The sequence below is a fragment of the Vigna unguiculata genome, chromosome 6, assembly GCF_037176805.1.
Source record: "Vigna unguiculata cultivar grain cowpea cultivar isolate G323 ecotype 2 chromosome 6, ASM3717680v1, whole genome shotgun sequence".
NCBI lineage: Eukaryota > Viridiplantae > Streptophyta > Magnoliopsida > Fabales > Fabaceae > Vigna > Vigna unguiculata.
In genome coordinates, this window is record NC_140797.1 from 33959893 (window position 1) to 33973926 (window position 14034).

Consider the following 14034-nt stretch of genomic DNA (forward strand, 5'->3'; position numbering starts at 1 on the left):
TTGATAAATACAATGACCAAAAGAGTAATTTAACCTAAAATTTATAATGTTTAACAAATTGAAAACTTTAACCAATTCATAAAATTTCAAGGACTTTGAAGAGTTGAATGATGAATTAATAATCCAATATTTTCTTCATATTCATATGCACTATAAATTCTTCAAATTTTAACACATTCAGAAATATATAATATTTCTCTTTTTCATTCATACATGAATATGGAACATCCATAGAAGTCTACAAAAAAAGTAACAAACATAAACAAGTGCAAGTTTTTCTTTTATGCGAGTCATAGGTCAACCCGTTGTATCCTGCCTCTGGCTCATGCGAGTTGCGAGTTACGTAGACCGAACTTTTGCGGCCAACGAGCTCAATATTTTGGTCCACCCCATTTTTTTTGACAAGCCTACGAGCACACCGACTCGTTGAGTCAAACCCACATTATCATCCATGTAACACCATTTTATATATTATAAAAGAAATATGTTTTTTTCAACTATTACATATGAATTACTGATTTTTTTTAATTTAATAACTAATAAAACAAAATAGAGCTTAATAATTAAATATTTCAGTGATACATTCCCTCATTCTTAGACTTCTCTATACACTCGAGTGAATATAATAGCAACTTCTCTTAATAATCATGTTTTAAATATCTTTAGTAAGTCTTCAACCACTAAGAGAGATTAATAATTCATTAAATTATACTTAATGTTGAAAATTACATTTAAATAATTATTAACCTTTTTAGATGGATTTAATTTTGAGCAACCTAAAGAGTGGGAATACCGTTTGGTTCATTGGTTTTAGAGAAAAAAAAAATTAAAATGTAATATTATAAAAAATAGTATTAGTTTTAATTAAAATTATAGTTACACTAGCGTAAACACAGGCGCTATCGCGTCTGTATGTACGCATTTTTTGAATTATATTAATAATTGATGATATTGTAATGTTATTAAGTTAATGAACAAAATAAAAGTATATTTATAAAAATTAAAGTGAAATATATGGAGAAAATATGAGAAAAATAAATATTGATGGATAGTAGGAGAAAAAAGAAGAAGGAGATAAGTAAATAGTTTTATAAAAACTTGTAAAAGTAACCGTTAATTTTTAAAAATTTAATAAATAATTAAATTGTAAAGGGTAAAGTTGGAATTATGAAATGTGGACACAAAAGAGGGAATCCCCTTTATATATAGTTATAGATTATAATAAGTTATACTAATTACCAAGTTGATATTTAAAGCGTATGCTGGATTAAATAACAGTAACTACTTACAAAAATGCAATTACATTTTCTCCAAAAACAATATTCTCTTTATTTAATTTATATACTTATTTTAACAGTTCAGTGAAAATCGAATTAAGCTGATTAAGCTGACTTGTAGGAACAAAGAATTATGAATCTTCTAGCATCTAGTTCAAGTAAAAAGTAATAATTTCATTGAAGAAAAACTGATTAAAGAACAATAAAACTTATCGAAAAGGAACAAAAAAATCGAGGGGTCAATAAAAATGTGTATTTTAATATTTTATTTAAACTGTGTCGCAGCATTTTTTTTTTCACTTTTTTTTATTTAATATGTAAACTTAGAAGTTTTTAATGAATATCATTTTATTGAAACTTAAATTAAAATATTATAATTATTATTTGACCTATAAAATTATAACATATTATATATATATATATATATATATATAAAATAAATCATCAAATGTAATTTTTATTATCATAATCAATCAATATCATATAACAATCAAATATCTATTTTAGTACATGTTTACACTTACACCAAATAAAACAATAACTCGAGTTGACTTATTCTTTAAGGTCTCTCATATAATAATGGAAAAATAAATATGTATTTGCAAATATTTGTGAATAAATTTGAGACGAATATTAAATATACTCTTATTTAGTTTTGAAATAAATACATTCAAAGATACTTACAAACAATGCAACACGAAAATTACAAAAAGAGGGAAGGAAGTAAATCATACCAAATCATTTGTATAAAACAAAATTCCAGAATAAAATGTAAAAAAATGAAACAGGGAACAGAATTTGTGAGGTAAAAAGTTCACTCAGAGGAAATCAGTCAACAAAGATAAACCCTAAGACGCAAAACTATAGAAAAAGAAAAAATTCAAATTATTTTCTATGTCTCGCTTTTCAACTTTTATAGGAGTGATATTGGTTTCATGAAGTAATTTATTAGTGAAATATTTTAAGAGACTAAACTATTATATATTGTCATTTACTTTAAAATAATTAATATATGAAAAAACATTTCAAGAGTTCGAAATTAATTAGACTAAATTCAAATATATTAAATATTTTTTTAATAAATACAATTATTAATATCTGTATAAAACATAACATGAATATATTTATCCAATAATTTAAAGGACTATTATATAAAACAATGATGCAACATGCTAATTTAATAAATTTCTACTACTAATTACATTTTTATTTTTATTTAAGTTTTTAGTTATTTTCTTTGTCAAATATAATTTAAATAAAACAACAACACGTTAATCGACGTTCAGAAACTCAAATCTTGAGGTTCAAAGGCGGAGCTTGATCTCATTCATGATATCAATAAAGAGATTTTCTTTCTGCAGCTCCATAATTTATAACTACACACGCATAATTTTAAAGTGACTGTTTTATACTTCGTTCGGAAGAGGCTCTTTAAAATTTCTAGTATAGAATATTAAAGGTAAGATTTTCACAAACTACTATGAAATTTGTAAATAATGTCAATTTAATTTTAACAACTAAAAATAAATAATTAATTATTATACTAATCAATTTAGATGTTTATTTTTTAAAAATTAATAACTTTTTATTTATAATAAAAGCTATTTTATTTACTAAAATTTATTGTAACTAAAAGTTATAAATTAATTATTGATAACTAAAAGTTATTAGATATTAGTAATTAAAATAATTTTTATTATTAATGAAAAAGTTATAATTGATTTTTAAATTGATAATAAAAACAGTTTTTAAATTTATCATTAATATTAATTATAAAGATTTTGAATATTAAAGAAAATCGTTTTTAAATTAACCTAATTAAAAAATTGGTCCAAAATATATTTTTTGTCAACAAAATATGTTATTATTTAAGAATTTTAATGTAATGACACATAATATCATTTTGGAATTAGCTTTTTAAAACATAATTTTTGAAAGAAACTTTTTCAACTCTATGTACCTTTTATAATGAATTTTTTAGAATGATTATTCTAAAAAAAGTTTTTTGGAACGATATTTTCTGGTAATTTATTTTTCTTTTTGTGAAAAAAAAAATTTAATCTTCTTTATTATAAACTATAAATTAGTGTAAACACATCCATTATTATATTTGTGTACATATTTTTAAATATATATAATATTACATTAATAGAAAAAAGAGAGAAAACAATTCTTAATAAATAAATAAATAAATAATTATTATACAGTCCTATAAAAAAACATGTAAAAATAACAGTTGGTTCTTAAAAAATATATATAAAAAATTAAATTAGAAATAAATAATTAAAATAAAATATTAGTTAAAAATAATAGAATTCCACTTAATAATAATGAGGGGTAAGAAGAAAAAACTTCAATAAATAGAATATTATTTCCTTTCGAAAAATATAAAACGCAGCGGTTTGTCCCCGGTAAACCCTAAACCCTAAATATCTCAGTTCGCAATTCACATAACCGCTCTGCTGCTCCACTGGAAAGCTAAGAAGGAAGAAGAGAAAGAAGCACAACAAAGATGTCGGAGGAAGATGAATCAATGGCGGAACAGAGTGATAATGAATCAGGACTTGATTTTATACTAAGCTTAGAAGATGTTCCGTCGAAGATGCCTCCACACCTTGAACTTTTCAAAACGCGTGTTATCTGTAACAGCGATGCTCCTATACATGTAAACTCTCATATGCTCTTGACCTCTTTCAAGTTTTTAATTTTACACTTTTTATGCTACATTTTTTTAAAAAAATTTAGCACTCATTAATGTTTTGATAAAGTTTCTATCTTCTCAATTAGGGTCTGAAAGTGTTGAAGTTATGTTTTCATATTTCGCACTTGCTATGTATCTTATAAAGGGTTTGTTTTCTAATTTACATTTTCCTATGTTGGTGTTTGTAGACGGATACTATACATTATTCTGGTGCTTATGCGATTTTGGGAGTTGATAATAGTCAGCAGTTTGATAGCTTCCGTAAAAACTTCAAAGTTGAAGTGAAGCGGCTTACTGATAGTGAGATGGAGTTTGATATGATTGGTATTGATCCTGCAATTGCCAACGCATTTCGAAGAATTCTTATATCAGAGGTGATATATTTTTGCTTCCCCTAATTGCGTGCAATGGTGACGAGATATTTTTTAATATTTTGATGCATTTGTTAGTGCTATTTTTCAAGGTTAGATGCTTTGCCATAATTCCCAACACTTGTTCGTTCTTCTTAGATTTCGTTTTTTAATAGTAAGTAGGCAATAGTGGAGAATGATGCCCAGTCACGAGCTTTTACTAGTTTATAATTTTGAACGTTTTTATTTTACAACTAATGGGTTTACACCATGTTCTGTGTAGTATCTAGAATGATTTGTCTGATTCTTTGAAATTAAATTAACATGTTTTAAACCTTTGATTGTACAAGCAGCTATATTTGCATGGGAGATACACCCTTCTATCCTTGTAGACAGTAATGTTTTATTGTAGAATTTGGCGGACTTTAAATAATAATTTGAGAAATTACTTAAATGCAGACGTTGATTGTTTTTTGCAAAGTCTTAAACTGTGAAAAGGAAACAGAGATCCATTTCTACCTTTATGATGCCTCAAGTTACTTTCGATTGACCCAAATAGATCTAGTGTCTATATTACTAGACAATTAAAGGCATTGAATTGTGTGAATCGTTTTGTATGGTCTGAAACACTGTTATTCAAGCTGCCCAATCTTTTCTGTCATTAAATCAGCTTTGAAATAAGAGTAAATAATCATGGAATAGAGAAAGAAAATTATTATGTACTAATAAGATGAATGTTGGGTGAATAGGTAATGGTAATTACCATTTTTGAGCAATAAATGTAGGTAATGGTTACTCTTTGGATTTTTTTTATTTTTCTTTTGGTTTTGCAAATTTTTCGTTGTCATACTGAGGTATGCTGCAGATTTATAGTTACACTAAGTAAGATTCTTGATTAAAGTTGTTGCAGCTACCCATCTCTTCTATGCATTGCCTGGACTAGTGAAATCTGGTTTGGAACCAGTTCTAAACTGATTCAATATTTTAAATGATTTGATATCAGTTCAATTAATAATGGTTCTTGACCTTTAAAGCGGTTTGGTTTTTAAGAAAATTGAATTTTGCACACCTCTAAATTTTATTATCCACTAAAAGATGCATATTTTGTATTAACATATTCAAGAATCTTACATCAGGATAGTTATGGAATTACTTATTATGAAATGATAATATATATATATATATATATATATATATATATATATAGAAAATGTAATGGCATTTACAGGTGAACGTTCTCTTTAAATTTCCTTAAGATCCGGAGACATATGAATGAGAGGGGGTTAATTCACTTGCTTTGATGTTTCTGGCTGAATGGAATTTTCTTCTATTAGCTCCGGTTACGAATAGCATTTTACAGTAGTCTTATTTTGGTTTTTTTCTTTGCTGTTTGTATGATAGCTTTGAGTAGTTTAATAGTGGTGTAGTTGTGAAGTACCAGTGGAAATAATATTTGTTTGTGGTTATATGTTTTAGGTTCCGACAATGGCTATTGAAAGAGTATATATCGCAAACAATACATCAGTTGTACAAGATGAAGTTCTTTCCCATAGATTGGGTCTTGTTCCAATTCGTATTGATCCCAGGCTATTTGAATATCCAGGTCTATATTACACTAACCTATACATAGTTGTATTTCTCGTTAATTTTATGACTTTCTCGTATGTAATTTGAAAATTTGAACTACTATGTATGTACACTTTTCATATTGCCCTTGTATGGACACAGTTAAATGTGTTATTTTTCTCTTTCTTTTGAATAGATACTGCAGGAGATGACAATAATGAAAGAAATACTATTGTCTTTGGGCTACATGCACGATGTCAAGTTGGTCAACCTCGAATTACTGGTACATGACACGAAGCTCCTGCTTTCTAATATATATGTTACTCTTAATTTCTTATTTAGCTATCTGTTTTGACTGATGATATTGGGATATTATTGCAGTGAAATCTGATAAACTAAAGTGGTTACCTAATGGGAGCGAGCTTCCTTGTGAAGATGTCAAACCAAATACATCTTCGAAGCCAAAGACGTTTACATCCTTTACTTGCAGCCAAAATTCACTTCCTGGATTTCCCAGCAATTCAATTGATCTTACAGATTCAGATATTATATTAGCTAAACTTGGACCTGGTCAGGTAACCTCTAAAAGGAGTATAATCACTTATTTTTTTCCTGGATTTCATGAATTAAGCTTTAGAGAGATAAATTATTTCTCATGGATAACTTTCTTCTCCAAAAGGTTTGCTTTTTGGATATTTTTATACGTGACATTGTGAAGTTCTCTTTCAACCCTGAAACTACTTTTAACATTTAACTCCAATGTACATATCCATCTATATCCAATTTAAAAACTGGATATTGCCCATACCCATCTGTGTGCACAGTCAATATGTAGATTTTCTGTCGAAATTAGGATGGGTTCGGACAATCCTTGTGGAGATGAGTGTGTTTGCCATCCCTAATTTTCAATGCCTATAGTTCCACTCCTAGACAATTTCCCATTTTTCTCGTAGACTAGATAATTGTAACATTGTTACCACACGAGGTTCATTTACCTATGTTTCTATCTGTCCTTTCTTTGGCCATGCAATGCAAGATACTGAGTTATCTATTTTTTGAAACTCGTTTCTGTTTTCTTGTCTTCGTATAGAATACTGAAAGTCATACTTAATACTGTTGTAGGAAATTGAACTTGAAGCACATGCAGTTAAAGGCATAGGTAGGACACATGCAAAATGGTCCCCAGTTGCCACTGCTTGGTATCGAATGCTTCCGGAGGTAAGGCAATACGATAAATCTTATCTAGCAGTCATATTCACTTTGAACGCTGCCAAAAACTTGCAAATTCTGTCATGTGTAAGAATGTGTTTTTTTTCTCTAGGTTGTACTCTTGGAAGATTTTGTGAATGAGCAGGCTGAAGAATTAGTAAATAAATGTCAACCTAATGTGTTTGATATTGAAGACATTGGAAAAGGTAGTTCAGCTTTTGTTTCAGTGCTGTCGTGGACCATATTACAGTGAAGGATGATTCTTGTTTTGCACCTATTTCTGCCTTGTGCTGCAAATTGTTACTACTGATTAGTAAAATGTAATCTCAATATCTTTTCTCTTTGATTCTTAGTTTGCTAATTTGGTTATTGTGTGTAGGTAAAAGAAGGGCAACAGTAGCCAGACCACGGAATTGCACTTTGTGTAGGGAATGCATAAGAGGGGGCAAAGAATGGGAAGATCGGATATCAATACGTCGCGTTAAACATCATTTCATTTGTAAGTGTTATATAGCCTACTGAATTAGCAGGACTAAACCTTCAAAGTTATCTGAAATCTTAAACACACAAAAATTTACATTTTTAATAGTCTAGTCTTGTAATGGTTCAGCTTAGAAGTAATAATTTATTGAGCAGGTTATTATTTTTATTGACATGACTGGTGCCAAAATTCGCTTCTTTCTCATTATATATTAATTCTCATTTACTAAGAAAAATGGCCTTACATATGTTGTTTTCCTAATGAAATATTCTCGAGAATGTTGATATATTAGATTATAGCCAATGGCTGTGGCAAACATAAAGATTCTTCTTTATATTTATTAATTCTTAGAAGAATGCTAGCAACACTCATTAGGATTGATTGAACATTGGGAACCGCAAGTTTGGTGGATCTCACATTTAAACAAAGAGAATCATTAAATGAGAAGCTGATCCAATAAATAAATTTCGGCCAAACATAGTGTCATGTGTCGTGAAGTTTTGCACACCTAATATATCTTGGCTGGTATAAGATGAAATGATGGATGTAAAGACCTCCTACTTATTTTTGGCAAATTTGGTTTGACATTGGTTCTGTAAAGGTTGAATGTTCGAAGAGTTTGGAAAAGATCTAACATGTATATTTTTTACTTGTCTGTCTAGTTTCTATTGAATCAACTGGAGCATTACCACCTGAAGTGCTATTTACCGAAGCTGTGAAGATTTTGGAAGATAAATGTGAACGTGTGATTACTGAGTTTTCTTGATTCTTCTTTTTGTTATGTCTTAATCTTATAATCAGTGAAATGGATAAGTGTATTCTATGTTCAGTTCTGATATGATTCAATTTTGTAGGACTCCTTATAAATTAAATCTATTTCCTTACTCATAGTTAAGTTTTGGATGTCTGCATTGCCACGATGTTTTATATCCAGTGGTGGTTTAACTATAATGAATTTTAGTTTGTCTTATTCTTTTTAATCTTCAAATTTTAACCGTTTAATATAAATGATGAGGCTATTTAAAAATTTTGTCACGTTATTGACCATATTGTCTCAGTAGTGTGTGGTAATAATTATTCCTTTATTAAAAACTATAAATTGTAAAATTAAAATGAATATTTTGAGCTCTTGCCGCAGAAATAACTTAAAAGAGTGTTTAGGTTTTAGTTGGAACATTTGTAAATACCATTTAGTATAAAATCATTAAACACTGGTATGTGACTATTATATTACAGTTATTAAAAAGATATATTAAAATATATATTTACACGATCAAGTTTGAGAACTAGAGTTTTTCAAAATAAAAAGATACACAAGAGTTTTAAACACTAGTTAGACGGCTGTATCATTCCAAGACAAGACATCAAGTAATGACTTATACGTATTCAAATATTGAATCATTATTATTCTATTTTATACAAAGACTCAACCAATGATTCAATTATCATGATACGTGTATTAATAGTACAAGTTGTGCATTTGTGATTGTCTCTATTAATAGTACAAGTTGTGCATTTGTGATTGTCTCTATTGCTCTGCATAACCATTGTTAATGGATTTCATCCTATCATACATAAGGTTAGTTCGTTAACGCTTTTGGCCAAGGTAAAACTATTAAACTAGAACCTTTTACTCCTCTCACCATATGTCTCATCAAACCCTAATCTCACATATCATTTGTATCTAACTCATCAATTCAGTCATTCCACATGTTCACAATATCACACAAGCAAAAATCACATAATACATCAATTTAATCACTCTAAATCATAAAATTCAACAACAATCTCATTTAACAATACAATCAATTTTTAAACATATGATTTCCCTTACTTGAGTATGAGTAAACAACTTTTCTGCCTCTAGATACCCTTAATTATAGAGAAAAAAATATTTGTACAAGAAAAGTCTAGATCAAACCTTAACAATCCTAATTGAACATAAATTTATCTAGAGTTCTTAGACCAAACATGCAAACTCCAAGGACAAAAAATGCAAACCAAAGATCCAAAGACTCTAAAAAAGAGCAAAAAGAGGAACTTACTATGTCCGACAAATTGATCAGATAGAAAGATAGATCTTGCTGCGAAGTCCTATGGTGTACTCCTATATGTAAACAAATGAAGGATGAAGTCAAAGATTTAGAGAAAAGATAGACAAAGAATTAAAAAAAGTTTTAGAGAGATAATGGTTATAATAAAATGAATCTCAATTTGTAGAAAATTATATTTATTGTCTGACTTTTAATAATAAAATAATCGATTATCTTTTTGTAAGATCACTTATAATTTTCTAGGTCTAAGTCGTTATAGAAATTGATTCATTATAAAGAATTGAGATTTACGTTGAAATGGAATTATAAGATAGATAATAGATTTTTGTGGTAAGTGTTGTTAATTTTGATTATAAATTAGAATTATTTTGGTAAGGAATTTTTTTTATAATGGATATTTTTAAGTTTTTGTAAATCCTTGAATTTTGGTGAAAAATGTATTGAATTGAGAAAAAAATTAACAATCTTATAGTTTGATTTGATTTTAGTACATTGGTGTGTAGAGTTTTGTTCACACTGTATATGATTTTATGATTGAATTAATGATAATTGAACTATTATCATTGTTAAATAGGTTAAGTTTAGTATTTTAAATTTAACTGAAATAAAATAAATATAAGTATGGTTTTATGATTGAATTAATGGTAATTTAGTTATTGTCATTATTAAATAGGTTAAGTTTAATTGAGTTGAACTTTTTTTTTTTTAATTTGAATCAAATTTGACTCGATTTACTTGATCGATAATAATAACTTTTTATTAGTTTATTATTATTATTATTATTATTATTATTATTATTATTATTATATAATGGTCGGTTAATTTGAATGTTTAATTTTTTTATTGATTTTGTTTATGTCGGTAAATTAACATTTTAATTTGACAAATATCAGAAAATAAGAATATAATATACATGTATATTGGTGTAATATTGATACTAATTAATGTTTGTGTTAAATATTTAATTTTCATATACGCTATTTTTTTTTTTAAATCTCACATGTGTGGGTTTGGGTAACTTTTTTACAATAAGTGAAAAATATTAACTTTTAAAATTAAAATGTAATTTAACTAAATTAATCTTGTATTTTTTTTTCCTGAAAACATATTTTAAAGATATACAAGATATATAAGCCTGTGATTTATTTTTTATATAAATAAAATATAACAAAATATCACATATTCAATATTTATTTTTTAATTTAAATAATAAATAGATGTGTATAAAAGATCAATGTTTCCAATTGCCGATGCAAGTTGAATCAAAACATGACTACCACTGACTGACGCGGTGCTCCACCTGTTGGTTTTTCTCTACCATTCGTTTGGTTCTAAAGTTTCGATTTTTCAGAGGTATCATACAAGATTCGTTCCCTTTTCTTCAAATTAAGCCACTTTTTTTCCAAAAAGGTGTTCCCGTATCGTTTTCATGTCTGTTTATTTTCTAATATTGCAAGTATTTGTGATAATTTTATTTTTGTAGGGCATTTGGGTAATAGTTTTGATTTTAAATTTTTGCTCATTGAATTAGATTTGTATTATCTGAAATAAGTCAATCAATAGATTGAATTGGAGATATGGACCCTGCTGATTGGGATCAAGAACTGAGAAATTATCAGGATGTAATAGCTTCAGGCACCAAGAGTAAGAAAATAAAGGCCATGGTGATGCTGGCGCGTTTTTCTAAGCAGGCCCCTGAGCGTGTTTTAGCTCGCACCATACCCATTCTCACTGAGATTCTTGGTCACAATGTTTCAAATGACTCTGCTCCTACACTTCAAGAGGCTGCTGCGTATTGCTTGAAGTGCATTGCTTGCAGGGGTGAGGGTGCGTTGGCCGTTGAAATTGGTGCACACGATGCCCCTCGTTCTTTGATGAGGTTGTTGCCTCACTCTGATGGAAGGATGCAGAAGGTCCTGATAAAATGTTTGATGGTTATTGTTAGTTATTGCAATGCAAGTAGGCTAGTTGTTGCCACCAACGGTGGGGTGGAAATGATCATTGGTTTGTTGAGTTCTTGCACCGATGATACCAGGAGGTATTTGTTGGAGATTTTGAGTGCGTTATCAATGAGAAGGGATGTTAGGAAGGCTCTGACTAGACTAAGAGCTCTACATTATGTTGTGGAGGCTGCCAGTTGTGGGAGCATGGTGTCTAGGGAAAGGGCTTGTCAAGCAATTGGGTTGCTTGGAGTGACCAGACAGACTCGGCGTATGCTTGTTGAATTGGGAGCAATTCCAGTGCTGGTGTCGTTGTTTCGTGAGGGAGAACACTCTACAAAGCTTGTTGTTGGTAATTCTCTTGGTGTGATATCTGCTCATGTTGATTACATTAGGCCGGTTGCTCAAGCTGGGGCTATTCCCCTTTATGCTGAGCTTCTTGAAGGACCTGATCCTTCAGGGAAAGAGATAGCTGAGGATGTTTTTTGTATATTGGCTGTTGCTGAGGCTAATGCTGTTGAAATTTCTGGTCACTTGGTAAGGATTCTGAGAGAAGGTAATGATGAGGCAAAGGCTTCTGCTGCGGATGTGATGTGGGATCTGTCGGGTTACAAGCATTCAATGTGTGTAATACGAGATTCAGGAGCGTTTCCTGTTCTTGTTGAGCTGTTGGAGACTGGGAGTGAAGATGTGAAGGTGAGTGTTTCTGGGGCATTTGCTCAACTGAGCTATGATGGAACTGATAGAATGTCACTTGCTGAGGCAGGGGCGATTCCGATTCTCATAGACTTGATGAATGATGTTGATGAGGTTGAGGATCTAAGGGATAATGCTACTGAGGCTCTTGTGAATTTTTATGAAGATCCATTGTATCATGATAGAGTGTCGGATGCAATTAATGTTTCTTCCTTCAGAAATATGCAGAATAGGTTAGTTCATATTCGGGCATCCAATGAGCACATGGCTAGATCCTTGAGAAGAATGAGTGTTGAGCAGCTCACATGGAACCCAGATCTTGTGTAATCAGTTTGAGGTTATCTTTTTGATCTCAAAGCCTGTGCAGAATAGGCTTCTCTCTCTTAAGTTTTAGGACAAAACTTTGATGCAGTACCATGAATACTGTTGGTGCTGTTATCTAATCAGAATTTGAGTTTCATTAACTTTCATGGCATGTTAGTGAGGTGTGTAACTTCTTATCTCATTAGAGAACACCTCCAGTGGGGTCAGTATCTGAGTTTTTATCAGTTTTACACCCTAGAATAGGTGTATGTTGTGATTAAAATTAGGAGAAACTAGAGAGGGATCTTCTTATTTGTGGTATATATTTGTAGAATTTCAAAGACAAATATAAATGAGTGAGTAGATAGAGTTCTACTTGTTGCAATACACCTGAATTTGCATAACTTTCTGGAACTGTCATTATTAATGTTATTCATTATGAATCAGAAACAACCATTCCATTTTATTAAGATCCTAGGCTACTAGCATTTTGGCACTCACCTAAATTGTTTGTTTTAGCCATTCATTTTGAATTCTCATTAGCTTCGTTACTGAGTTTACACCCTCTAGAAGAATTATAGCATGTTTACTAGACCATCCAGTTTCTAGTCAATTAAGAAGTCTTAAAGAGGGAGAACAGAGACAAAACACTTTTTTATACTTAATGTGTATGCGTAATTTGATATGTAGACTACAAATTATGAGCTGGTTTGGACATACAAATTTCTTGCTTAAGTTAAAATTAACTCACACGAGAACTATTTTCAAAGTTCTATCATATAACTTCTTAAATGCACTTATTAACTTAAAATAACTTGACATTCCTGCTTTAAAATTTTCTTTGGCAAGAGTTTATAATTAGAAGTTCTCAATGCCCTTGTAAAAACTTAAAAGAACTCGGCATTCTTACTTTTAAAATTGTTTCAACTAGAAGGTTTTATATGTAAGAAGTTCTCAAAAGTTAAAAACTTATCAATTGAGCCTATACATATCACTAACTGACCTCTTTTTCATTACTGTTTTTACAATTTCTTTCATGAAATAAAAATAAGTATGAGATTTTATTATTATAGTAATAAAAACATATTGTCCCAAAAGGTTTTCGTCACTCTTTTGCCGCCACAAAAAGAATGGTAAGATTAAGAGATACATCTTGTAAAAATTGAGTCCACTGAATAAACATGCAGAACTTTCTATAAGCTTAATGCTTGTCAGAACTGATATCTAGCTAAAATTAGAAAAAGCCATTCTTGTGGTGTCATTGTAAATGCAACTCTCGTACACTTTTGGTCTCTATTTCTTAACCAGCATCTATTCGTGTAAACTGCACAGTATTCACCTTTCTGGCATTTCCTTATTGTATCTGCACCAAAGAAAACAGGGTTTTTCATCTATAAAGTACTATAGTATTAAAATTTTACTGCATAAAATTTTAAAGTTAGTGTATGAAAAAACAT

The 14034-nt window shown here is 29.6% G+C and overlaps 2 protein-coding genes across 4 annotated transcripts; both read left to right on the forward strand.

Moving 5' to 3' along the window:
• The first annotated feature begins 3692 nt into the window (after positions 1 to 3692).
• LOC114186980 (uncharacterized) lies at positions 3693 to 8554 on the forward strand. Its single transcript, XM_028075074.2, has 9 exons — positions 3693 to 3942; positions 4167 to 4352; positions 5805 to 5931; positions 6091 to 6177; positions 6276 to 6469; positions 7017 to 7112; positions 7216 to 7309; positions 7483 to 7602; positions 8247 to 8554. The coding sequence occupies exons 1-9, from the start codon at positions 3790 to 3792 to the stop codon at positions 8348 to 8350; spliced, it is 1161 nt and encodes a 386-aa protein (XP_027930875.1). The 5' UTR covers positions 3693 to 3789; the 3' UTR covers positions 8351 to 8554.
• Positions 8555 to 10889: 2335 nt separating this feature from the next.
• On the forward strand, positions 10890 to 12981 carry LOC114189076 (ARM repeat superfamily protein). 3 transcript variants are annotated; one of them, XM_028077782.2, is made up of 2 exons: positions 10890 to 10991; positions 11170 to 12981. In XM_028077782.2, exon 2 carries the CDS (start codon positions 11216 to 11218, stop codon positions 12599 to 12601), a length of 1386 nt encoding a protein of 461 aa, XP_027933583.2. In that variant the 5' UTR covers positions 10890 to 10991; positions 11170 to 11215; the 3' UTR covers positions 12602 to 12981. The 3 variants fall into 3 exon arrangements, with proteins under 3 accessions (XP_027933583.2, XP_027933585.2, XP_027933584.2); XM_028077784.2 differs by having other exon boundaries at positions 10895 to 10991; positions 11202 to 12981; XM_028077783.2 differs by having other exon boundaries at positions 10912 to 10991; positions 11122 to 12981.
• Positions 12982 to 14034: the final 1053 nt, after the last annotated feature.

Bases quoted from the DNA above. Each gene is read 5' to 3' on its own strand.
- LOC114186980 (XM_028075074.2), top strand. From the start codon at position 3,790: ATGTCGGAGGAAGATGAATCAATGGCGGAACAGAGTGATAATGAATCA. The intron at 6,470-7,016 runs GTAACCTCTAAA...ATACTGTTGTAG, and splicing joins CTAAACTTGGACCTGGTCAG to GAAATTGAACTTGAAGCACA. The intron at 7,310-7,482 runs GTAGTTCAGCTT...TATTGTGTGTAG, and splicing joins TATTGAAGACATTGGAAAAG to GTAAAAGAAGGGCAACAGTA.
- LOC114189076 (XM_028077782.2), top strand. From the start codon at position 11,216: ATGGACCCTGCTGATTGGGATCAAGAACTGAGAAATTATCAGGATGTA.